The 25149-nt window shown below is 50.2% G+C and overlaps 2 protein-coding genes across 2 annotated transcripts in view; both read left to right on the top strand.

Annotated features, from left to right (window-relative positions):
* TNIK (TRAF2 and NCK interacting kinase) overlaps positions 1–3132 on the top strand; it is a 158810-nt gene extending 155678 nt beyond the window's left edge. Inside the window, exon 33 of the mRNA XM_068406081.1 lies at positions 1561–3132. Coding sequence (XP_068262182.1) covers positions 1561–1644 — 84 coding nt within the window. The 3' untranslated portion in view covers positions 1645–3132. The remainder of the gene's footprint in view (positions 1–1560) is intronic.
* A 5221-nt stretch (positions 3133–8353) lies between these two features.
* Positions 8354–18479, top strand: SLC2A2 (solute carrier family 2 member 2). The gene is made up of 11 exons (XM_068406143.1): positions 8354–8386; positions 8819–8914; positions 9408–9682; positions 10208–10332; positions 11111–11226; positions 12429–12591; positions 13367–13554; positions 14906–15010; positions 16886–16987; positions 17877–18080; positions 18288–18479. Exons 1-11 carry the CDS (start codon positions 8354–8356, stop codon positions 18477–18479), a joined length of 1599 nt encoding a protein of 532 aa, XP_068262244.1.
* The last annotated feature ends 6670 nt before the right edge of the window (positions 18480–25149 follow it).

The raw sequence follows: 25149 nt of genomic DNA, 5'->3' as shown, positions 1-25149 counted from the left end.
CAAAAGCTGAGAAACAGTGGCACTAAGGATGCGTAAATGACCCTGATTTGAGCTCTGGTGCAGAAGCATTTTGATGCATTTTTAGGTTTGTGATCTTAAAACTATTTTCTCCATGGAGTCCCATCTTTTTCTGCGGACAGCACTGATAAACCCTGCTCTGGAGGGGCACCAGACTTGCTTGGGGAAGGTGGTTGTCATGTAGCTGACCCCTGCCACGGGCGTTGCTGATGGGCAAGGGCTGCAGGGAATGAGGGAAGGAGAAATTGCTGGAGGAAAAGGAGTATTTGCATGGAAGATGGTTGAATGTCAGGGTCTGTTTCTGCTATTGGTATCCCCTCATCTCACGAGGTTTCACCGAGATAAATCAGGACCATGCAGCAGGGAGTTCTTTCGTAACGAGCACAATCACAAAACACGTGAAGAAGCTGACTGCTGTGTCCCCAGAGCAGGGTTTAATAATGTGCAATAAATAAGGTTTGAGGCCACGATCGGATCATTGAAGAGCTGCTCTTCAGGCCAGCATTGCCCTGCCTGTTGCATGGAGTTGGGCTGGAGCTCTGCAGAAAATGTGTCCTACCCTTGCAATTGAGTCTATCATGGGAAGCTGCCCAAGAAGCTGAATTTAAGTTGCCCAAATACCCCTCGTTTGCTTTTTTCTAACTTTTGAGTACTTGACTCTGCAGGTTTTATACTGTTTTCTTCAAGGGTCCTTCTGCTGGTTTGCTCCTATTGGTTTTCTTTCCTTTTTTAAGAAAACTAGGGGAAAAAAAACACCTCAGCCTTTCTAGAATACTGGAACCAACTGATCACTGGTCGGTTTGAAATACTAAATACAGACATTTTTCTTTCTAATGGCTAACGATTAAAGTCGTGCGAAGATTGGGTAATTTTTGGTTTTAAAAAGGACAGAGGCTTCAGATTGTCCCCTTCAGCATTTGCAAATTATAACTTATTTTTTTAAGACTTCCATTGGGCTCAAACGCTGGTTGATCCTGAGAGAAGCACCAAAAATCGTATTTTTCATGCAGACTCCTGATACATTTCTGTGCTTTGAGCATATTGAAGGAAAGTAGTTTTCCCGAGCTTAGCTTTCAGGAACAGCTGAAATACCAGGACTAACTTTCCCGAGGCAGATATTGACCTAAATGGTTAACATTTGGCAAGATCCCAACCACTGACAGCAGTCTTATTAATATTGCATAATAAATGGTGCCGTGGCAGTAAAATGTGATAAACTTGGTATTTTTAAGGCGTTCCAAACCTTGCTCTCTTTGGTAGTGATAGCGAGGGAGGTTTTATTACCGTGTTTACTAATAAGTGATTGGATTTGACTGGAGCCTGGCATGGGTTAGCTGAGCTCCGTGGAAAACTGAGCACCGGGCAGTGTGTCTGTGAAAATTTCTGCCGTCGTCCAGAGAAAAGGAGCAGGGAGGGGGGTTTAGGCAGAGGAAACCATGGGGTGTGGGGGAGTTCCTGCTTTCCTCACTCACTGAGACCATAGACTTTTTCTTATAATAATAAAAATTATCAATAAGGGTTTTTTTTTTTTCTTCCAAACAGGTATTTTTTGCATCGGTGAGATCCGGAGGAAGCAGCCAAGTGTTTTTCATGACCCTCAACAGAAACTCCATGATGAACTGGTAACAGAGGAGCACTTGGCACTCACCACCATGGCATTATTTCTAATTTAAAGGACATTAAACACGTGGACTAACACTGTAGAGGCAGATGTGGAGGGCGCCGAGGAACACGGCTCCCCGCGCTCCCCCGGCGCCGCCAGCCCCGGGCCGGGGGCTGCGGGCAGGGATGGACTTTCGCGCTTGACCCCCCCGAGGTCTCCTGATAACGCTGTGTTATAGTGGGTTATGAGTTCTCTTTTTTTTTTTTTTTTTTTTAATTATTTTACTTTTTCTTTGTCCCCTACTTTGTAAGAACGGGGAAAGAAACAAGTGTCAACAAGTCTGTTTTTAATTCTGTCTGCCTGCTAGCATCAAATATATGGTATGTTGTAAAGTTACCAATTAAATCTGGTGAGAGACAGCACAATAAATGTACCTTTTATCTTTGTGATGAAGGCCATAACCGTGTAGCTGGGTAATTTTAGAAATCTTCTGCCTTCACCAACATTTACATGTTGCTTTTGGCAGCAACGGCTTAACGGATTTTTAAAGAAGAGAAAAAATAATAGGGTTTTTTTTTTTCCCCTCTTTTGGGAAATGGATTTTAAATGGCTAAACTACTAGCCTTAGACTAATAAAAATCACCTACCATTTTTGTCAAGTCTGTCAATCCATATTTCTATATGGATCTTCACATAATGGTGTGTCTTGATAGGGACAGAGGTGCCATTTGTTGTTGCTCCGGAGGTGCCCGCCTGCCCCGGGGCTTGGCCGCGGGCGCTGGGACGGGGGGATCGGAGGAGGAGCGGTCGGCGGAGCGGTCGGAGGAGCCCCGCGCTCGCCCCCGAGGCGGGATTTGCGGCCGCAGACGGCTCCGGGGATGCCGCCGGACCCCGATGCCGAGGCCAGCGCGAGCTGTGGGCGCTCGTCCCCCCCGAGCCCGGAGCCGGGCGCTGGCATGCGGAGACAGCTGGCACAGGGATGGGGATCACGAAACGAGCTGCCCGTCCCCCGCCTTGCTGGATTGGGCTTGTAAAGAGCTTAAAAAATATATATATATGTGTGGTTTCTTCGGCCGAGGGTCTGAATCTCTACTCGTTTCCCACCCCCTCCGCTCCCTAGGAATTACCCAACATACAGTGAAAGACAACATCTGTGCCGAACCGTGTGTGTGTGTTTAGTTCGGGTTGAATCGTGTCCTTATAAACTCTGCTCAGTTGATTTCTGTTTTGGGTGCATATCTGGGGTTTTCTTTCTCAGTAGCTGCAAGCATGGCTGCCTGTGGTGTTGGGGTGTCGCATAACAAGGTCTGTGTTGCTGGTTTTAACCTACCTCGTTTCGGTTGGGGTTCGTTTTTTGGTTTGGTTTATTTTGGTTTGTTTTTGGTTTTTTTTTTTTTTCCCCGTTCCGCTGTCGATCACAGCGCTGTTACCTCCAGCGACATATAGAGAGCTTAACTGGCAATCTTGGTGTACTCAGTAACGATGGCTTTATTAAAAAATGATTAAATCAACAGGACTTGGTCAAACTTGAATCTTTATCAAGGGTAAGAGATGATGCGGGGCAGTGGGGGTGGGACGGGATGGAGCATCATTGCCCAAAGCATCCCACGGGCAGGGGTTGCTGCGGTGGGGCTCTGGGCAGGGCATGGTGTACAGAGGAGCGCGGGCAGGACGTGCTTTGCGGGTGCCATCCTCACCCACCCAGCACCTTCCCAGTGGGTCCAGCACAGACCCACAGCAGCAGCCTGGCCGCGCACCCCGCGAAACGCCGTGATACCGCAATGATGGAGTTCAAACCCCGAACAGGTCCCATCATGGACACGGATTGCCGCTGACTCTTTCTATTTTCACTGTGGTTAAAATATCAATAAAATAAAGCCCAGAGCTTTTTATTACATTGCAAACTGATAACTGGTTGCTTGGGGGTTTTTGTCCCCCTTGAAGTGATGAATGCACAGCTTGGAATGATTTTTTTTTTTAATTGTGCGGTTTTGAGTGATGAAATATTAACGCCGTGTTGTCTACACAGCATGTACATGGACATACCACAGAGCAAACGCGTTTCTGCTGCTGGCAAAACACCAAACTTCAACGTTAAGCTTTTTACATTTTTGTAAGTTAAATCTGGGGTGTTAGCATCAGCAGGTCACGGAGGTAAAGTGGCGTTTCAGGGCTCCGAGTCGCGATGCCCTTCGCCTGGAGGGTCTCAGGAAAGCGGTGGTTTGGGCAGGATGAGTGCGGGGGACAGGACATGTCCCTGCTGCCCGGCAGCGAGCAGCAGACAAGGGATGTCTCAACAGACCGTCACCACCTGAAAACTTGGGCTCTTCTACAAAATCAACCCAAGATTATTATAAAGCCATGCTTTCCCCTCCGAATATCCCTAGCTTTGATTTGCTTGTCTTTTGTTGTAAGTAAAACACGCTTGTGGTTGATGAACGCTATCAGAATCTACTTGATTTTAGTGTTTAAAGAAAGAAAACCTGGGCTCCTTTTAAGACCCTGTTTCTGGGCTTTTTTACCTGGGAAAGGAAACTTATTCGTTCAGCTGAGCATTGCTGCAGGAGGAAAAAGAGAAAGAATGTCTGTGCGTGCAGGAGTCACTTGAGCCTGTCACAGATTCAATTATTTACAGAGCTGCTGTGAAATATTGCATGAACTTCAGGGACGAGCCGCGGGGTTACCCCCAGCCCGCTGCGGACACCGGCGTGGGGCCGGCTACCATTCCCAAGGTGAAGGATGCTCAGGAGGTAAGGCTGTAGCAGCTACTTGTGGTTTCCAGACCCATTTCAGAAGGTGATTATCAAATGGCGTTTTTCTCGTTGTGAGATGGTTTTGGCGTTGATCATACTGTGTATTTTGGGACAGAAAGGGGATGCTCAAGGTGCTGGTTTCTTGTCTGGGAGATGCTGCACTACCCAGAGCTGGGGGGGTGGGAAGGGCCCCGTTAAACTCCCCTGGTTTACAGCTGCTAGTGTTTGCTGGCAGGGTACAAGGCCCACACACCGATATCTTTACAACGGTGCTGTAAACGCACCAAATTCTCCCTCAAATGTGTGTTGTCAGCCTGAAGCCCCTGCCCGCAGGTGGCCCCAGCACTGCTGCCTGCCCTGGCTCCTGTGCACAGAGAGAGGCAAAATGAACGAGCACCATGTTCTCATTGTGCCAGCTCCCCATGTGCCTCATCAGCCTGCTCTTACCTGGAGAGACACAGCCTTATGGTCTGGATCTTCCTTTTTCTTTTTTTCTTTTTGTTTCAATTCATGTTTTCTTTTTTTTCCCTTTTTTTAACATCAAAGCTGCCTCTGAATGACCCAAAGGCAGTAAAATGGGTGGGCAAATTCCCCCAGCTGTCCTCATGGACTCTTTAAATTCCTTTCACTGATGTGACAGCGTGGTTAATTGTTCAAAAGTAAAGCCCGACCGTAATCTTTAACCCATTGATTTTGCCACATAGCATTAGGTTTAGCAACAACACCAGTTGTAGCAGGCACAACATATAGTAGGCAATAAGCATGGCAATTCTGCATAACAGTAATATACTACATAGTTCTTACACTTTATTATTAAAATAAAGCATTAGCACTAATGCAAGTGCTGTTGTTTGCAAATAATATGAATGATGCCCATCACAAAATGTTAAGGTTCATACTACAAGGTGCAGTCACCCCGGGTAAGAGGCTGGATGCTGTTGGGGATTCCTGGCATTTACCTACTTTGCACGCTCGGGCAATGAGAAGATACGAGGGTGGTTTGGGGCAGCTTCTTGCTGGGAGCCCTGGAGCAAAGCCACAAAGCCCTACAGCACTGGCCAAAGCACAAAGCAGGGGTGTGGTGTGTGCTGCTGTCCTGAAAATAGAGAAATTTATATTTCCACAGGGCTTCAGCTGGGGATGGCAGTGATACCCTCAGGCTGGGGTCACCGGGACCCACCGCAGCGCTCGGCTACACGCATGGAGACCCACGTTTGTCATCTGCGTGTTTCACCTCTGAGCCCACCGAACACTCTCATCACCTTCAAACATCATTTTTATTATTTTTTTTATATTCTTCTGGGGCCTCCTGTGGTTTTGTGCATCACTTTTTTCCCAGCAGCAGTAGGAACTGAGTGACAAGGTGAGCAGCTCAGCTGGCATCAGCCTGGCAGGTAGTTGTGTGGCTGCTGCAGGCTGGGACCGGGGCAGCCCCCGCCAGCACATGAGGTGTGGGGGGGCTGCTGTAAGTGGGGTGCTGAGGGTCCCGTGCAGCCGCGTGAAGCACGTTCTGTGTGTCACCCTTGGACGTACTCAAAGATCATCTGAACATGGCCGTGAGAAAGTACGGACAAGCCCCAGGCTGGCAAACCTGGGGTCCCAGGGGTGAGGATGAGCAGGGCTGGCCCCACAGGGAAGAGGCCACCTTCCCTTTGCCCTTGTGCCCTTGGTCACATCGCTTCCCCGGTGCCTGGCGAGGCTCGCCAGCCGTGGGACGGGTCGGTATTGCCCCCGAGCTGCTCCGTGCTGATGTCTGCACTCTACAGTCTGCGCTCCCACAACCGGCTGTCAAACATGCCAGAGATTCCATGGGCTGATCGTTCATCCCGGTGGAGTCGGGCATGGTGGGCTAGCACCTAGGGCCATTGTGCTTCTGTTTTCCAAGCGAACAGTCCAGGTGTGATGGCTCTGACAGCCCCTTTGGGAAGTGACTGCAGCGGGAGGCAGATTTACACACCGGCCCGTCCCATCCGTGACCTTCGGGACCAGCCTCGAGCTGGCCTCTGCTATCGGGACATTCAGAAAACACGGGGGCTTGAATCTGTTCGTGTCACTGAGAGCTAAATACATGCTTAGGGGCCAAGGCTCTGGGGGGGCGTATCGCAGCCCAGCTAGCATCAGCTGGGGGCTGTACACCAGAGGGGAGGCAGCCCCAGGTACCAGCTCGCGGCATCCAGCCCAGCCAGGAGGGTGAGAGGGGACGGGAAGGGACGGGAGAGCCCCGGGGTACCTTCATGCCTTTTGCCAGCAGACCTGGCCAAGGGAGTCTGGTGGCCGTGGGGCTTCCAGCCTTTGGCATCCCAGCTTTCCGTGGAAGTTGCCGGGCTGCTCCTTGGGAGGGGACTGATGCTCACTCGTGCCTGCCCGTGGCTGCCCCAGCCGCTCCACACCCCCTCCCCAGGAAACAGGGTCAGGGCTCTCGTTTGTTTTCCGATTCAAGCTTGAGCAGCCCATTAATTGTCTAACCCAGCCAGGCCCCAGCGTGGAGGCATTTAACCACAAGGCAAAGAAACGGGGCTTGGAAATGCCTGCGTATCCACACACGGCGCGCAAACAAACACGGCGGGCAAAGATCTCGGCTGGGAGGACAAATATTGGGGAAAACTTCAAAAAGCTCAGCCTCGGGACCCTCCCCTGGCAGCTACGCCAGCCCGAGAGGGGAATGCAGGCTGGAATCAATGCCCACGTTAACGCAATGAACTTTTCTCCTCCAGTTAAAGTTTTACTTCACTGGAGGAGACCAGTGCAAAGATTAGTGGTCTCACACATATTTTTTTTTCTCTTCCTCTGTAAAAAGTACATTTTGTGCCCATGTGAAGCCTGGCTGACCGAGAGCATCATCCAATGAGTCGCTGTAACTTGGCTCCCGCACCCATCGGGGATTCATCTGGAAGGTAATGGCATTAATCAGCATTAATCACCTTCCCGGCTGATTCAGACTTTGGCATGGCAGCTACGGATGCCACCGCCCGCCCTGGCCCTGCAGCTCCTCTCGCTGACGATGTCAAGGACGGTGAAGCTGCAGCAAGACCAGCTCAGACCAGCTCTGCAGCGATGTGCAAAGTCCGTGGCTACCGAGCGAGCCCAGCCAAAGGGCTGCGATGTTCGGCAGCATCAGCGGGATTTGACAGCACGACCGACGTTGAAAGGCTCAGCGCTCACGCCGGTGTGGGCTTTGTAATGAACACGTAGGTTACTGTGATGCTCTGGGTAATTTTGCTGTGTTATATGTCGTATACACGTGCAGCTGTCTCAGCGCTCGGGATGCATACGTACGGGTGCGTACGAGCATTGCAGCTACAGGTTTACTACCATTACACTGCGTGCATGCAGGTATGTATGTACACATTGAGAGAGAGCCCTGTATACATCTGTGTTTACATATGTTTGACTGGGTACGTTACACACACACATAAATATATGTTAAAGCAGGTGCCAAGTGCTATCTAAATAAAACACCCTCCTTTTCTAGCTTCTTTGCTATATAGGCTGGAAAGGTTTTTTCTTCCTAATTCAGCAAAAGATTTGTCCTGTAGCACAAAAACCCAGCACAGAAGCCAAGAAAGGTGTTGAACATCTCAAAACAGGCTATAGCATGGTCCCAAGTCCCCGGCATGTCACATCGCGGGCTGTTCACCGAGGGACAGCCCCAAGTCAGCCTTTCAGCTGGATCATTTGAATTTCCCAGGTCCGCTCTGTGTCTTTGCAGGTCTCCTGTCATTTCATTTGTCCCCCCGAATACGGGGATTGGTGGTGGCTGCTCGGAGCCGAGTGGTGGCCAAATAATGCACGGAAGGCTTGGGTTTCTCATTAACTCCGGAGCTGATATAGTCCCATCTCTCAGAGCACCGGCCAGTTTTGCTGATCCCTCTTGCCTCCATCCCAGCTCCCCTGTCCCTCCTTCCCTGCCCCAGCTCCCACCTCGCTCCGCAGCCCAGGACAGTGACTGCTCCGGGGAGGACGGCAGAGGAGCTGCGGGATGGACAAGAAAAGCAAAATGCAAGCAGAGAAGGTAACGGTGGCTTGGTGGTACTTTTGCACCAGAATTTCTGCAGGAGCCCAGCACTGAGCAATGGTATTTATTGCTCGCCAAGACCAAAACCAACAAAAAAAAAAAAAACACACCTCTCTCCTAATTGATCGCTCTTTGATGTATTCATCCTGAGCGCAGGGGCAAAGGGGTCAAGGGATTATTTTTTTAAAAGCTCCATCAGCTCATCAGATAATTTTAGCTGTGATGGAAGGAAATCATACTTGGAACAGCACTGCTGAAAAAACACATTTTTTTCCTTGCTATTCTACCTCAGCGCTGATGCACTGCTGGGGACGGGGCAGGACACGCTGGGGACGGCAGCACCCAGGGACAGGGATGGGGCGCAGCCCCCCCCAAGTTTGGGCAGGGCTAGGACAGCAGGGTGAGGCTGTTCTCTGCTTCCTCCCCCAGCACCTCACGGGAACGCTGGTCCTCTCAGTCTTCACTGCGGTGTTGGGCTTCTTCCAGTACGGCTACAGCCTGGGTGTCATTAATGCCCCCCAGAAGGTAAGCCGAGCCATGCATGGGCAGGGACGAGGGCTTCAGGGCAGCCCGGGCTGGTTTGTCCCTTGCAGAAGCCCTCGGGAGGGCTCTGTCCCTTCCCCAGGCACTATCTCCTGCAGCACAAACCCCCCACGATAAGGTGAGACAACAGTGAGGACCCCTCCGCTGCCACCCTCCCCTGGTGAAAGGAGCGGGGTTCCGCAAGTCATGGTGCTGTCCCCACTGTGCCCAGACCGAGGGACGGCTCCTGTCTGCAGGTGCTGAATCTGGATGCCACACTCACCCTGTCCCCCGGAGGCGGCGTTGGACGAGGGGGGATGCTCCACACCTGCCCTCGTGGTCCCTCCCTGCTGGGGAGATGTGAGGGACCCCAAAATTTCACCCCTGCGGAACCTGTGATGAAAAGCCTTTCCTGGGGCAGAAAAACCCCCAACACAGGGGTTGGGGGTGGTTATAGATTTGAGCTGATGGCATTTTTCCTCTTTGCCCATTACAGGTGATAGAAGCCCACTACGGGCGTGTGCTGGGCATTGCCCCCCTGTACAGACATGCCACCAACGCCTCCGGGGAGGATGGCACCATCCCTGTCCCCAGCACAGAGCCCTGGGGCAGCACCGAGGGCACGTTCGTGCCCCCGGCCGACACCGGCGAGGAGCTCGCCGCCTCCCCGCACATCCTCACCATGTACTGGTCCCTCTCCGTCTCCGTGTTTGCCGTCGGTGGCATGGTCTCCTCCTTCACCGTGGGGTGGATCGGCGACCGGCTTGGGAGGTGAGAGGACCTTGTGTGCTGTCACTTGCGTGCCACAGCCCAAGTTTTTTGTTTGATTCCACACCCCCCCAGAACTGTTTCCTCCCCATAGAAATGCAGTTTGTGTTATTTTCCCCAATTTAATGAAAATGTTGTTTTCCCTCAAACCTCCAAAATAGTGTTCCAGCCATCACCGAGGTCTGGCTTATTAAAATCCTCAATTATAAATCAGACATTTTATGGCAACTTTTAGCACTTCAGACAAAGTTTAGCACTGCAGCTGACGAACAGCCTTGAGTACCTTCTCAATTCCCCCCTTTCTTTCCGCAGCGAAGGGGAGAGGAGGGATCTGAACAGAGTTTGCACAGGATGGATAATATCCTTTTAGCTACTCTGTACCCCTGTCTGATACTTTTCAGTGCCTACGATCATTATTTTTCCCCCTGTAGTGCTGATTAAGTCACTTAATCGCTCTGATTGCGTGTCGTGGTGACTGCTTTGACTGAGAGAGGTGCCAGAACGAACTGTGCTGCTGCTGCCTTGCAGGGTGAAAGCCATGCTGGTGGTGAACATCCTCTCCATCGCTGGGAACCTCCTCATGGGGCTGGCGAAATTCGGGCCGTCTCATGTGCTCATCATCGCAGGGAGAGCAGTCACGGGGCTGTACTGCGGTAAGGCCAGGCAGGGTCATCTGTCCCTTAGCAGGGCGCTGGGTGCTGCATGGCTCCAGGGCTGCAGTTAGAGTTTCTTCTATTTTTAAATCTCTTTTTTTCACTCAGAAGGGGTTTCACAGGTGGGAGTTTCCCTCTTCCCCCTATGTCTGTCCTTCTTAATCCAGGACATTCCCCAGAAGTATTTGGGTTGGTTCTATCATGAAATTGGTTTATTTTACATATCCAAGAAAGGAGCGAGTCCCTTCTCTGTACCTCCAGGCTCGATCTTGCTGGTGGCTGTCATAGCAGTATGTTATTAGCCATGCTGTTTAACAGGTTCCCTAGACAACAGCACTATCTAGCAGATAGGACAGGAGCGCACTGTACAGAGAGAGGATAAGATAGTTGGCAAATATGGAATTACATTGGAATTAGCTTAGAAATAACAGCTCATTATCACTGCTACTGGTATGCAAACACAATATCCCATTCTGAAGGTTCAAGGCAAGTTTTAAGAAAGCTCTTTGCTCTGTGATAACTTCTCCCAGTGGATGATCTCTGCTCCGTGCTCATGTGTAGGAGTTCAAGGGTAAAGGCTTCCCGGCTCGGGCTCTGAATCCGGGGATACCCAAGCACCTTCGCAGGGTGCCGGTGGTTCCCAGCCAGGCATGGGGGACTTGGTGGGATGTGGGATGCAGCACAGGGGCTCCATCCTCCCTTCCCAGTTGGGAAGCGGTTTCTACTGGTTGCTGAGCTGTGGTCTAGAAGAGGTGACACCCGCGTGTGCTCGGTGCAGGGCTCTCCTCTGGACTTGTGCCCATGTACGTCAGCGAGGTCTCTCCCACGGCCCTTCGAGGAGCGCTGGGGACTTTGCACCAGCTTGCGATCGTCACAGGTATCCTCATCAGCCAGGTAAGAAGGAAAGCACACGAGTCCAGAGAGGCTATTTCAGAGCTTAGGGATACCCCAGTGATATGGTGGGGTATCACTCACCATTCCACCCCAAAACTGAAGGAGAGTGGGAAGCAATGTGCTCTAACAACGGGGTTAAACCCCTACCCTGAGTCAGAGGTGTCCTTAAAAAAGATGACTCCTCATAAAATAAGAAGTACTTCTGCAAACAATTTCTCCCCATCACTGAGAAGTTTTTGTATGCATCTCATCAGAGTCAGGCTGGATCCTGGACATGAGATTCCTGATATTGAGGTACCCAAAAATGGCTTCATCAAGAAGCAGCGAGTCCAACATCTCCATTTCCCACCATGGCAGGAGTCCCAGTTACATGACAGGCTGGCACATAAATGTAATGTACTGAGACCCAACACATCCAGAAAAACTTAATGTAACTACAAAGTTCATCTAATCTGACTTAGCCAAAGACTATGGACAGACCACGGAGAAAAAAAAAACCCCTCGCAAGGGAGGTCCTGGCACCTTCACTGGCTGTGGGAAAACAAAAAAATGCTTTGCAAACTGTGGAAGGAAAAGGGTTGGAAGTGCTCACAAGCCCTCTGGAGCACCTTTTTCAGTGCCATAATCACACACTGAAGCAAAGCTCAAGTCAGCCTCTTTGCTGAGCCCCACTCTGCACTGCGGCCCCGGTGCTCAGACTGTGCTGGTTAGCGGCCGGGCAGCTGGGGCATCCCGCGCTGTGTGGACCTCCATCCAAGCTCTGCACCTTTGTGGAGTTGCTGAGGACACACATGCCCATAAAAAACCCTACCCTAAAAACAGGACAGCAAGGTCTGAGGAGAAAACGCTTCATCAGCATGCCTGTATTTGTTGAGCTGTTGACACAGTGGTTCTGGCCAGGCTCAGGTCTCCTGACGGTGGCACGTCCCAAGGAGGACCGAGTCACCGCAGGGTGGGGAACAGGCTTGCAGAGGTTTGTCCCACAGCACCCGTAAGCCAAAAGTCATGACATTTTACACCACCTGTTCATTCTCTCCTTGTAAATGTGCATCATAAATACAGAAATCAAATTGTTAGGACTGAGAATTGGTATTTGCTTCTAGTTTTATTCCAGGTTGTCACCTCGAAATGTCACAGTGGTCAATCTGTTTCTTTTTCTAGGGTGCAAAATAAGCCATTCACACATGCCTTAATTATTCTAGGTCCTCGGCCTAGACCTTCTCCTGGGTAACGATGAGATGTGGCCCCTGCTCCTCGGTCTGTCCGGTGTGGCTGCGCTCCTGCAGTTCTTCCTGCTCTTACTGTGCCCCGAGAGTCCCCGATACCTTTACATCAAACTGGGGAAGGTGGAAGAAGCTAAAAAAAGTAAGACACACACATCCTGGGCTTGTCTGGGGTTGGTTTTATACTATACGTAGTATTAAACACAGAAGGAAAAGCCCATCTGAGGGCTCACACGTGTAACTGGGTATAGTTGCTCCATCCCACACAGCACATTTGCAGGGAGGATTGTGGACACTTGCATATAGGCACTGACTAAGGCGCCCTTGCTTATAGGTCAGTGAGGGTGGTGTGAGCCTTAGCGTGTTCCATCCGAGAGAACACATCTAGCAGGTATCACCCCAAGAAACCCCATGTAGCTGGAAGGGATTTCAACCAGGTGTAAAAATGACATGTTCTGGGGGACAGCTGATCTCTCCATCCTTGGTGCTATTTGCAACTACACAGCAAATCCACAGCGCTTACTGCAACTGCTTATACATCAAGCACGGCCCTCCTTAGATGGCTCCAGCCACCTCTACCAGGAGTAAGGGCAGTGAATGGTAGGACACAGTTGAAACTGAGGTGAGAAGCTATGAGCTGCTGAAGTGCAAATTAGCTCTGGACCAGAAACTATTGAGATACACTTGCATGGGACTAACAAGCATTGCTAAGGGATGAGGCAGAACTAATGTGCAGCTGCCCCTTGCCAAGCAGACACACTTTTTGGGCTTGATGTGCCATAGGAGTCCTCAGAGCAAGAGGGACACTACCATCCATGTGGTTGGCTTACCCTGAGTTTTGGCGAGAGAGAGCCCTGTCCTTACTCTACTCCTTATCGACCGTTGAAAATAACCTGTCAGTCTTTTTTTTCCTTAAGGTTTGAAAAGGCTCAGAGGAAACTGTGACCCGATGAAAGAGATTGCTGAGATGGAAAAGGAAAAGCAAGAAGCTGCTAGTGAAAAGAAAGTCTCCATAAGGCAGCTTTTCACCTCTTCGAAATACAGGCAGGCTGTCATCGTGGCGCTGATGGTGCAGATATCTCAGCAGTTCTCAGGAATCAACGCGGTGAGTCTCCCAAAAACTGCAGTTCTCAGCCTTTAAAGAAATCCATGCTGAGCATGAAAAGGCAATGCTGGCTCCGTCCAAGCCACGTAGGTGTGAAGATAAGGTCTTCCCGGCACTGCAGTAGGCTCCTGGACCACCACCATCGGTGTTGAAGGGGGACCTCACCGCCGAGCCGGGCTGTGGGAGGGGAGAGGGGTGCGAGGGAGTTCAGCATGAAACCAGCTGGCACTGCGAGTCCACGCTGAGCTCTCCCATGACCCTCCTCACACCTGAGTTCGTCAGCAGTTTGGTCTCTTTAATGACTATCATCTGCTCACCCCAGGAACCACATAACCACCATCTTTAGCTATTTTTAGCTAAACAGCTTTTGCAGCACCTCCTGGGATACCAGAAATTACCATTTTATTCCTAGAAGCACGGAACCTCCTTTTCAAAATTGGCTAAGATGCAAATTTTTGAAAGTCTGGTTGCTGCTCACAAAGGGTGAGGCCTCCATCTCACCAGCTTTCAAAACTCTAAGAGCATTTCCGCACCGCAAGGCAGAGCAGCACGCAGGGATGCCCAGCCTCGCGGGGCTGAGCAGCCCCACGGAGCCCAGCTGCCCCACCTCGATGCTGTGTCCAGCCCCATGTCACGGTTTAAAGCAGAATTTAGCAGTGACCTTGGTTTCTCTAAAAATAAGTACAGCAAGAGCCTTTCTGCATAACATCCCTACTGGTGCCTCAGCGATAACTACAAACTTCGAGCGTTATCAGTCCTAGAAGCAGACACTGTCTGCAAAACATGCAGTTAGTCTCAGAAAGTGCAGTTACTTAGGAGAGACTTAGCTGAAAGTAAAAATCACTGAAAGGAAAATTGGCCTGGTTTAGGCCAAACCAGGACATCCCATCCACCAGCCCTGGGGTCAGCCATGTGTTTACCCCCTGCCCTTAACTTCCAGGAGATAGGAGTCACCTTATTCTTTGAGAGAAGGGAGAAATTTGAGTCATTGCAACATAGCGAGAATATTTTCAAATTAATTTAAAACTCAGTCATATAGAGGTATCTGTCTCCAGCACTCGCTGCTGGTGATCCAGCTTTCAAGATCAAACATGGAGCTACATGGAAGAAAACAGTTTTAAATGTGCAAATGCAGTAGCTCAGGAGGGGAATTTCAATGGGATTTTTAACTCCCTCAGGCTCCTTTGAAAGTTTCAGCTTTAATTATTATAACGAGCCATTACAAAGTTGAAAAACTAATCATAATTAAATTACTTCACGTCTCAGCCAAGCAAGAGCAACTCTTCCCTCAAGAGAACAAAAAGTTCCACAAGCCTGTTGCCTAATCCTTCATCCTAATGTATTTTGATAGATCTTTTACTACTCCACAAACATTTTCGAGAGAGCTGGAGTTGACCAACCGGTTTACGCAACCATTGGCGTTGGAGTGGTGAACACAGTCTTCACAGTTATCTCCGTAAGTAAACATTTCTTTCCCCCCTGACTACAAAAAAAAGTAAGCTACAAGGTGGTTTTGGAACATGATTTTATCCTGGAGCTGGGGCTGACCCTGCACACCTTACTCATGGGAAAAATCATTCCCTGGGCAAGCCTCATTTGAAAAATCAAGCCTTGAAATACAACCCGTTGCTATTAAACAGCAACTCTAAATGCCTCATGAGTGACAACTGCATCCCTGTGTTCAGGGAAGTTCTGATAGCTCAGCATCTCCTCAAAAATAAAAGTTGCCTTCAAGACTGAAGTTCTGCAGGTGAGGGAGCAGGCAGGGGGCCGGGGTTGCGATGGGGAAGCCAGCAGTTCACAATCTCCCTCTTACCTGTTATCTTTCAAATTGTTTTCTGTATGTACATAGCACCTGCACGAATGATACCCAAAGGCTATCCCACAGTAATAAAAGCAATCCAGCGCCTATCCTCATCGTATCTGTGCAGGGCTCTGTAGCAATAAAAGGGTGATTCCATTTTCACAGCCTTTCCCTCTGTTTGTGTGTCTCCTGAGAGTATTAACACAGTTCCAATCAGCAGGCAATTATTTCTTTAATGTGGCCATTAAAATGAGGAAATGCCAAGCCCATTTCCCTCACATCTCTAGAGACACCTATGGAGCAAAGGACTTTTACCCACCACAAAGCAGGACTAGCAAGGTAGAAATACACATCTCTAAGAGATCTCGGTCCAGCATGCATGAGATAGGAGGTCTTGGGGTGAACCTGCTTTAGAGGAAGCCCATCACAGATCCCATACAGAGGAGAAAGCGTGATGTTTATTGTGAAACGAGGCACAGAGGTGTGCAGCTGGAAGAGGTTTTCCTCCAGCTTGGAAGGTCTCTTGCCATTCAATCTCTGCCCCAGGGCTGTGGTACCTGCAGCCTGGGGCATTTGCTCTTTGCTTCTTTTGGCCATGAGCACTTAAAAATTACCTGCATCTGTCAATAAATGACAGACCCTGATCAAAAGGCAGAAGCACTGGCAGCCAGGTGGACCTTGGCAAGGGGAGAAGGGAGCACAGAGGTTCACCCTCTGCAGCTTCACAAATTAGCAGGATGAACTGCCTCCAGCAAAAGAGATGGTCTCATGGAAGCATAAATCATTTGCTGTAATGGCAGGAAAGGTTGAGCTGATGGCCAAAGATGTCCTTCTAAGCAGAGGGGAAGCAGCAGGCATCCTCAGAGGCTAGTGCATGGTATCTTTGGGCAGGCCAGATGCGCTGTCCTCTGGAGTTACCTACATCTCCCCACTACAACATCAACATTTCAGATGTAGATGTTGAAAGCTGGGTGAGATGACTGGAGGCCACCAAGAGGAATTGAGAAGGAGCAAGCTAAGCCGTGGGGCAACCAGGGAAGCAAAAGGAATCTGGGAGCCATTGAAGGAAAATCCCAACTCCAGCTGCTACACAACTATCTCTGCCCTAGGACAGGCAAGGTGGGATGGCCTGTGAAGTAACTTGAATCATGCTACATTTTGAAGGCTACTTCCAAACTAATGCAGACGTAGTAAATTTATTCTTCCTGAAGAAAAAGAGAGAGAAAAAAAGTCCATAGTCAGCAATACATGTGTAGGGGCGGTGGGAAGTCCTGAGAGCTTGGAAATGCATGAGCTCTGAGCCTACGTGGGTTTGCCCTGGTAGGGCAACTGTTCAGTCTGGCTCCCTAACAGCCACTGACAGAGTTTCTGACACTTGGAAACCAGCACATAGATCTCTACCACGAGAGCTAAAAGGACAGGAGTGCAGTGCGGTAGTGGTAACAGACTGCTCATTGCTAATGGACCCAATCGAACCTCCTGAGAGCGGCAGTGCTGGAGACTGAGCTGCTGCACGTGTTTCTACAGGTCTTCCTGGTGGAGAAGGCAGGCAGACGGTCCCTGTTCCTGGCTGGTTTGATGGGCATGTTAATAAGCGCCGTGGCCATGACGGTTGGACTTGTGCTCCTGGTAAGGATTTCTCTCTATTTTTTCTCCATGGTTTGCAAACAAGAGAAGACAAACCACCCTTTAAAGTGAATTTTTTGCATCTTCACCTCAAAGAAGTTCAGAAAACATTTGTCCTTAGCAGGGACAGTTCAAAGTGGCCACAGCTGGAGCCATCTCTGGTTACAGCAGTGCCTGAGGATGTTGTGCTCTTTGGCCCAACATATCCCAATGCTGCTAGAAAGGACATGTGTCCTGTCCCCTCCCTGAGCCTGCTGACAACCTCAGCTCCTTACACAGCAACTGTGCTACTCCCACGGCATAATCCCATGCCTGCTAAGAAAACAGGGTATACCTCCATGTGCGAGCACTGTGTTCCCTAAACCCTCAACCTGTGTCTCCCTGGCTTGGTGCAGGGATGCTAGACTAGCATCTTGTCATAGAAAAAGGGACAAATCATTCCTCCCAACACCCCGGAAAGGGATCAGGCTGAGACATGGGGCAGAACAGGCAGAGGATGGAGCCAGCCCCCACCAAAGTCAGTCCAAACCATTGGTGCAAGCTCCTGCCGAGATGTAAAACCAAATAAGGGGTGACCTCCTTTACCGAACACCCTGGTTATTAAAGACAACATCATTTTGCCTCTTGCTGGCCACGCTGCAGGCAAGGAGAGGGCTCGAAGGTACCGCCAAGCTCATAGTTGTGAGCTCCAACATCCCTCTGCAAGCGGCAACGCTGGCACCACATGCCCAGCCAGCACCCGGCACAAGAGTTGAGAGCTTTAATTATGCACGTCCAGTCCCCACTTGTCTGAATAGAAAGAAATTTCTGAAAAAGAAGCCTAATTAAAATAATTAGTGATAATTAATGAGAGTCATGTTGGGACTGTAACACCGAGCGCATCCTCTTGCAGGGCCAGTTTGCCTGGATGAGCTATGTCAGCATGGTCGCGATCTTCCTCTTCGTCATCTTTTTTGAAGTTGGGCCCGGGCCCATCCCCTGGTTTATCGTAGCCGAGCTGTTCAGCCAAGGCCCGCGCCCTGCCGCCATCGCCATCGCCGGCTTCTGCAACTGGGCCTGCAACTTCATTGTGGGAATGTGTTTCCAGTACATAGCGGTAAGAACTCCCTCTAAAACCATACAAATAAAAGACTGGCACGACCCCACTGCTGGGCTCCCGAAGCAGCCCAGCAGGACGTGGACGTGCCTCCCAGATCTCCACCTCCAAGCCTCACAGGGCACCCCAGCAACCCAGGGAAGGAAGGGGAAGCCATCCCTGCGGTGCTGATGGTGGTGTCCCCTGTTGTCACTTCCCCCACTGCAGGACCTGTGCGGACCATACGTGTTTGTGATCTTCGCGGCTCTGCTTCTAGTCTTCTTTCTGTTTGCACGCTTCAAAGTACCAGAGACGAAAGGAAAGTCCTTTGAGGAGATCACAGCTGCATTCCGCCGCAAGAAGCTCCCGGCCAAAACCATGACTGAGCTGGAAGACCTGCGTGGCAGCGAGGAGGCATAGACATCGCCACACACCTAGAAAGGAGGGACTGAGCATGGACCTCCTTCAGGCGCTGCGGGAAGAACATTGGGCAAAAGACTCATTTCACAAAAACCTTGCAGCTGACAGACCAGGAGGACCCACCCATTGGATGCCTTCTGGCTGCTGCGGCTCACACCTCTGAGCCGCAGATGCTACCCTGGCATTTTACTCTGAAACAGTCGGTACAACTGGGCTGCAGGAAGAGCTGGGGAAAGGACAGGAGGAATATGTTACATGTGTGTCTCCATGGCCCGGTGGGACAATGGTCTCACTAGCTGACAAAGCATTACATTGAGCAGGGTCATCACTCAGCTGGAATGAAGGAAAGAAGGGTCAGGTGATGCTGTAGCCTCATGTTTTCACCTTTCTGACCCATGCTTGCTGCTCCCTTCTGCTGCATGATCCGATGCCTCAAGAAACCAATCACTAGTGCAGTTGTGCTACCAGCACATAGCACTGATCACCTGAGGTGCTAAGGAAAACAGACTGAGCAAACTCCCCCTTACTCTTGCCCGTGCAGAGGAAGAAGGTGGATCCCACCTGAATCGGTCGGGATGCATCTTGCTTGCTTTGCTCTCCATGCATTATGGAAATGCTGCCCAATCTCATAAGGATTTCCTGAGTAACAACATTTTTAGTAGCATCTTAGAAACTCTGGCTGGGCTGATGTGCATTTTTGTTTCTTTTGTTTCAGCCAGACTGTTTACCTCCTCTTTCCTCCTAGGAAGCTTTTCCTCCCTCCTTCAGCCCGGCTGCAGCACAAGACACAGCACATCACTGACCACACAACGGGCTCGGGCACTCCTAGCCTGCAGGTCAGGAGTCCTGCTGCCATCCCTCCATTGGTGTGACCACCGCCAGGTCACCTCCTCTTGCTGCTCCTCCTTCCCACCCTCTGCGTCTGCCTTCCCTTCCTTTTGTACAATGCTTAGACCCACAGGCTCCAGCTTCAGCCGAGGCCTCGGGCTGCCCATACCGCACCAATTAATGATAACCCAAAGGGGAAAGGGGCATTGCTGCGTTAACTGGAAGGTGCCCCACTGACCTGACCCTCCCTTTGCACCACTTATGGTTTTGCTGGCTGGATGTGCTTCAGCCAAGAGAGCATGCAAGCAGGAGGTTTTGTTGTTTCTATAACCTTGTTTGTGCTCATTTTGCTTCTTTACGAGGTGCTTCTATGTGACAAAATCAAACTGCATGGATTTTTCTTCCTTTTTGGGGGTTATGTTGGAATCGTTGTAAAAGCCTGCTCTCTGCTTGACTTTTAAGATTTGCATGTTCCTTGTTGTGATACCAGGCTACTTTCTAGCAACTTTCTCAGGGTAGAAACCCATTATTTATTTAGAGATGTAACACCAGCATTGCTCGGTCACTGCCAGCTCATCACTGACTGTAATGTAACAGAGGATGAAACACAACGAAAAGCATGAGAATAGATGGGCCAAGGAGGATCGTAGGCTGCTGCTGTGGGTCCGTTTTAGGGAAGATTCATGCTGCTCACCATGTGCCTGAAATTCTTTCCTTTGTAGACTTCACTCTCTTATTAAGACCCTAAAGCAAAGTCTGGTCCCTTCCAAGTGAATGGAAGCGTAGCCACGAGGTCCACTGGGACAAGCCTCTGGCCCCGGTCTGTGCACTGAAGCAATGAGATTGCACCAAAGGCTTCCCTGGAGCGACTGCTGGGATTTAACTAGAGAAGATCTGGGACAATGCTGTCATGTGCTACAGCGGTGGGGGACCTGGGCCTGACACAGGGCATGCAGGGCATGTGAGAACCAGTGCACAGAAGAGAGCAGCAGAGCTGGGACACAGGCACTGGGTGGAACTGTCAGAGTCTGTGTGCTGCAAACAGGTGTCCCCAGGCAAGGCTCAGAAGCTCTCCATGGTGTCTACTGCAGTCAATTAAATATTATAATGGATTGTCTGAATGTAAAAAAAAAAGGACAAAACCAGAGATGGGTTCTTGCTTTCAGTAATGTTATCTATCTGTTACATAAAAGTGACAATGAACAACATCTACGGCATGTGTTGGCTTGCGCCGTTGTGGTTTCTCCCCGCTGTACATCTCAGACATATGTCCAGCTCCAGATGGGAGGTATTTTCCTGGCAGGGCATGTTTGCTCCATAGGTGGTAATTGCTGTGCAAGCTCTCAGCTAAATCCCTTGGAAATGCCTGGTCTGGAGGTGAGACTGCAGGGCTGGGAGGCAGCAGTCGTGGGGATGGACAGCCCTGGAGCTGTTGGGAGCTGGCTCTGTGTTGGGATGAACCCTCACTGGAGGTGTGCCCGCATCTAACCCCAGCCGTCCCCACTGCCCACCTGTAAAACCCCACTGTAAAGCACACCTCTGCGTGCGTGGATGCTGGTGCAGCTTAAAACTTGGTGCTGGGGCCTCTCTAGGCACGACAGGCAGGAGGAGCATTTGGGGAGAGATAGGGTTCAAAGCAGATTTGCCCCTGCTCTGGGAGCAGAGCCAGGCTGGGTTCCCTCCAGGGACGGGAGGATGGGACAGCAGAGGCAGGGTGGGTGCTGGCACTGGGGTCCCGATGTCCCTGCGCGGTCATGTGAGCCGGCCAGGCCGTACAAAAAGAACAGCCCGAGCCTTAGCCACACAATGGTCATACAGGTGGTTTAACGTGAGAAAGGCTGTGCAAAGCTGCTTTGCTAAACTTCTGCTGAGCTTCGTCCTAAGGCCTGAGGGGCATCAGTCAGCGACGCTGTCAGTAACTCAGCAGTGGGGCTGCGGTGGAAGGACTCAGCTGATACGCTGGGCTGAGCTATCACAAGTGCACTTTTACCGTGTGTGATGATGCAGGCAGGGGTCACACGAGTTGGTTACATCTGCAGGTATGTTTACTTTTGTCTTGTCACATCAGGCTGGCAATTAGGACTGTGCTTTATCTGCCCTTGCTACATGCAAGTTCCAGCTAAAACTTGAGACACAGCTTGTTGAATCATTATTTTTATCTCTCAGCGTTACAGTTTTACTAAGTTGCTAATCATTAAGAAAATTTAAAAGACCAAGTCATACTTATTAGCTAAATGGTCGTTGCACTTTAGTTGACATGCGAAATATGTTCCCATACTGTGGCTAGCTAATAATGCAATATCATTAATAATCCCTGAGAAAGCATCTTGTCAGCAAGAGCTTTGACAGTGGTTCCCTAATGTGCTGAGATGACAGCCATTAAGACTTTCCTGTTGTGTCAGACAAATGGCTAACGATATCTAGTTTGCCACTCTCTAGGCATAATTTTAAAATTAGTTTGACTTCCCTAATCCAATAAACTCAGGACATTTGGCCCCATTAACACTTTCCACACTAATTTATCACAGATTTTTCTGCCTCACTTCAACTTGTTTTTTGTCACTGAGGAGCGCTGCCCTCCATCTCCTGAGTCAAACAGCTGATGAGGATGAAGCCGAACCAAGTACTACGTATGTGGGGACCAAGCCTTTGAGGTACGATGCATTTTCCGAGGTGCCCAGTGTTCTTATCTCTCCCTGAAATCGGTGGGAGCTGAGGAATTACAAGGCAGGACATCAGGTCTGGATGCAGCAGCACATATAAGCATGAGATTTAATTTAAGGTAACTGAGCCTGAGCTCAAGTGTTTCACTAAATCCTGAAGCAACACTGGCAAATTTTACCCAGAGGCACAGCCTGAACAGCCGTGCTGAAGGAATCTCCGCCCCAGCAGGGTGGCAATAAATCCTGGCTGTAGATCAGCAGTCCTTAAATCTTACAGGCTGTCAGTATAACTGCAGACCCAAGGCCTGGGCAGTGCCTTGTGGTTTTGCCCCCCTGTATTCTGTTCAGGAGAGAGAGTGGCTCTCGTGACTATGAAAAAGCATGAGGGCCCCCACGGCCGTGGGTGGGATGTCACTGTTCCAGCCCCAGGAGGAGGGAATAGCCAGAGTTACGAGGTGTTCCCCCTCTTCCTAGCGGGAGTTACAGGTGGCTCCCGGTCGCTCAGTGTCCCTGCGCTGTCACCACTTGCCTCTGATCTCCAGCGTGTGCCCGGAGTAGTGCCCAGATAATTCCCCAGGCAACTCAGCATGGCTGTCTGCGCACACCTCCTGTGACCACGTGTGTCTGGCTGGGCTGTTGTGTGGACCCCCGAAGAGGTAAGGGTGACCACAGAGCAGGCAGAGGCGGTGCTGCAGTAGTCTTTAAGCGTCCTGGGGCATGCAGCTCCTAATAACTGTAGGAACCATCCAGCATTCCAGAATCCCTTCTCAAGGCCGATACAAATGCAAGGGGAGTCACTGGCAACGCATTCGTTCTTCCTAGGAAGCAGAAGGTGAATGGCAGGATTGAAGCAGTGCCTGGAGCACAGTGGTGTGCCTATGGCAAAGTCACTGCAGAGGCTCTTTAATTGGGTTCACACTACACAGAGAGACTGGAGCTCAGAGGGTCTGCTGAGCATGGCACTGTCCTGTGGAGGTGGGGGTCGTCGGTCCCCAGCCTCTCTCATGTCCTCCTGCTCGAGGCTGCGCCTCAAAGCCAGTGTGAACCCTCACCCCCAACAGTCAGGACACGGTGGGACCTCAGGTAAAACAGCTCAGCAGCTGAAACAGAGACACTTGCTCAAGTTGGAACAGGGTTGTTTACACCGCTTTGCTCACAACCCGTTATTTCTAATCTTGTGACCTGAGCCGAGTCTTGCCCAACGAGCTTCCCTCTGCCTTCCTGTGGTGCTCACCCAGCGCTGAGGGAAGCAAGGCTGGGTAAACTGCTCAGCACTGCTCTGCAGCTGGCCCTCTCTCAGCTAGCCTCCAGGGCTTTCCTCTAGACACCCAGGCCACCAGCTCCCGATGTCCCAGGCCACTGCTGCGCTCCTTGATGTTCCCGAGTGAGATTTCTCCCAGAAGCCAGCGATGCACCAGGCGAGTAGCTGGAGCGAGGAGGCAGCGTGAGCTAGGCTGCACCCACGGTTCATGTTGGTGCAAACACCACCTCCTGCCTGCTGGTGGGCTCGCTGGGAACAGGGTGGGACATCTACCCCAGTGCTGGCTGAAATGCACGCTCTCGAGGCAAGGCTTTAATGAGGTGTTTTAGGGTGTCAGACATTCCTTCAGAACATAACTGAGAACAGATACAACTCATTCACTTCAAACCTTCCAGAAGTTTTCTAACTCGGATCATTTCTGCAATGCAATTCCTATAAAGACTTAGATAGGAGAACCAAAGCTTGATAACTTACTGAGTCTACTTGAAATAAAAGTGTGTGTGATCCAGCTGTGCAACACTGTACACACACATGCACAAAAGGAAATACATTTAAACGTGAAAGGCCATGGTGTTTACAAATATGCTTTGAAATCAAACCACTATTGTTGTATAGAAAAGTGGGATCATCACATTAGTACTACCAAGAAACACATTTTACAAAATAAACGTTGATCCAGACAGAGGAATGATGCCTGCAAGCAATGACTGGTGGAGCTGATTTCCAGTATTTTTTACTGAATTCCTAATAAAAGCTGCCTTGTAATATTTGCTTTGTGTTTCAAAAATAAATATCATCTACAGCTGCACTTCAGCAAGACGACTTGGTTTAGTACAGAAGATCCTTCATCATCCAAAATGAATCTGTCAGTTGTGGAAAATCAACCAAATTTATCATCTGATGCTTGAGAGAAGAAATTATCATTTGTGCGTAGCCTCAGGCTGCCCTGGTTTGGGCTCAGAACAGTTGGTAGTTCTTTCACAAAGTATTTTATTAAAGGAAAAAAGCCCTAGAGCATGTGCAACTCGTCATACACTTGCAAGTAAACAAACACACACTGCACATGTAACAACACGTAACAGAATGCCCCCGACTCTGCTTATTGACTGACACAGAAGAAAAACGGGCAGTTCCCCAGCATAATGTGTATCATCTCTAGAACAGTCTGGGTGAGGCAGCATCCACTGAAAACCCCGGTAACAAAAGAGAGACGCTGTGTCAACCTGCTGGAGCATTACAAACTGCCCCCCCCCGTGTAAACGAAAGCCAAACCTATCTCCTCGGGTACACGCTGTACAATTTGGAGTGGGATCTATGTTGGCAAGGACAGGGCACAGGCAAACAGGTCACACAGATTAACATGAATTAACTAAAAGATCCATTAGAAAACATTTAAAATTGTGACTTTAAAACTGGCTCCTGTAGCCACCCCATTAGAACAGAGACGACAAACTGAGGATCTTGGGGCAGAAAACAGGACAGCACGCTGCAGCCCACAGTGCTGATAGCAGAGACCAGCTCTGAGGACGCTGCCGCACACGCCTCTGAATTTCTGCGTTTTTCTGTTTGTGTGGTGTTTAAAGAAGTGATCCACATGGCACCAGGCAGGGCTGGGCCCCATCCACCGGCAGCTCCACAGAACGGTCTGCAAGTGAATTCAGTCAAACAGCTAAAGGTGTTACAGCAGCTGACTTGGAGAGTTTTAACAAAAATAACCCTTTGGCTTCGTTTTGCTCAGGATCCATCTGTCTGGCCTGGTGGCTGCGTTCATCGCCACACATCTCAGACAGCACAGGGGGGGATGCCGGAGGCTAACGGGGGCTGCGCCGTTAGCGTTGGCTGTAAGAGGCAGGGGATCCATCCGAGTCTCATGCCCACTAATGAAAAGAAGCTTCCAGCACGGCTTCTGGGCAGTTCC

The sequence above is a fragment of the Nyctibius grandis genome, chromosome 8, assembly GCF_013368605.1.
Source record: "Nyctibius grandis isolate bNycGra1 chromosome 8, bNycGra1.pri, whole genome shotgun sequence".
Lineage (NCBI taxonomy): Eukaryota > Metazoa > Chordata > Aves > Nyctibiiformes > Nyctibiidae > Nyctibius > Nyctibius grandis.
Note: the sequence above shows the minus strand (reverse complement) of the source record. Positions and strands in the feature narration are given on the sequence as shown.

Excerpts from the sequence above, each read along its gene's own strand:
- SLC2A2 (XM_068406143.1), top strand. The coding sequence starts at position 8,354 with ATGGACAAGAAAAGCAAAATGCAAGCAGAGAAG. Across the intron at positions 11,227-12,428 it reads CAGGTATCCTCATCAGCCAG|GTCCTCGGCCTAGACCTTCT; the intron begins GTAAGAAGGAAA and ends TAATTATTCTAG. Across the intron at positions 16,988-17,876 it reads CGGTTGGACTTGTGCTCCTG|GGCCAGTTTGCCTGGATGAG; the intron begins GTAAGGATTTCT and ends ATCCTCTTGCAG.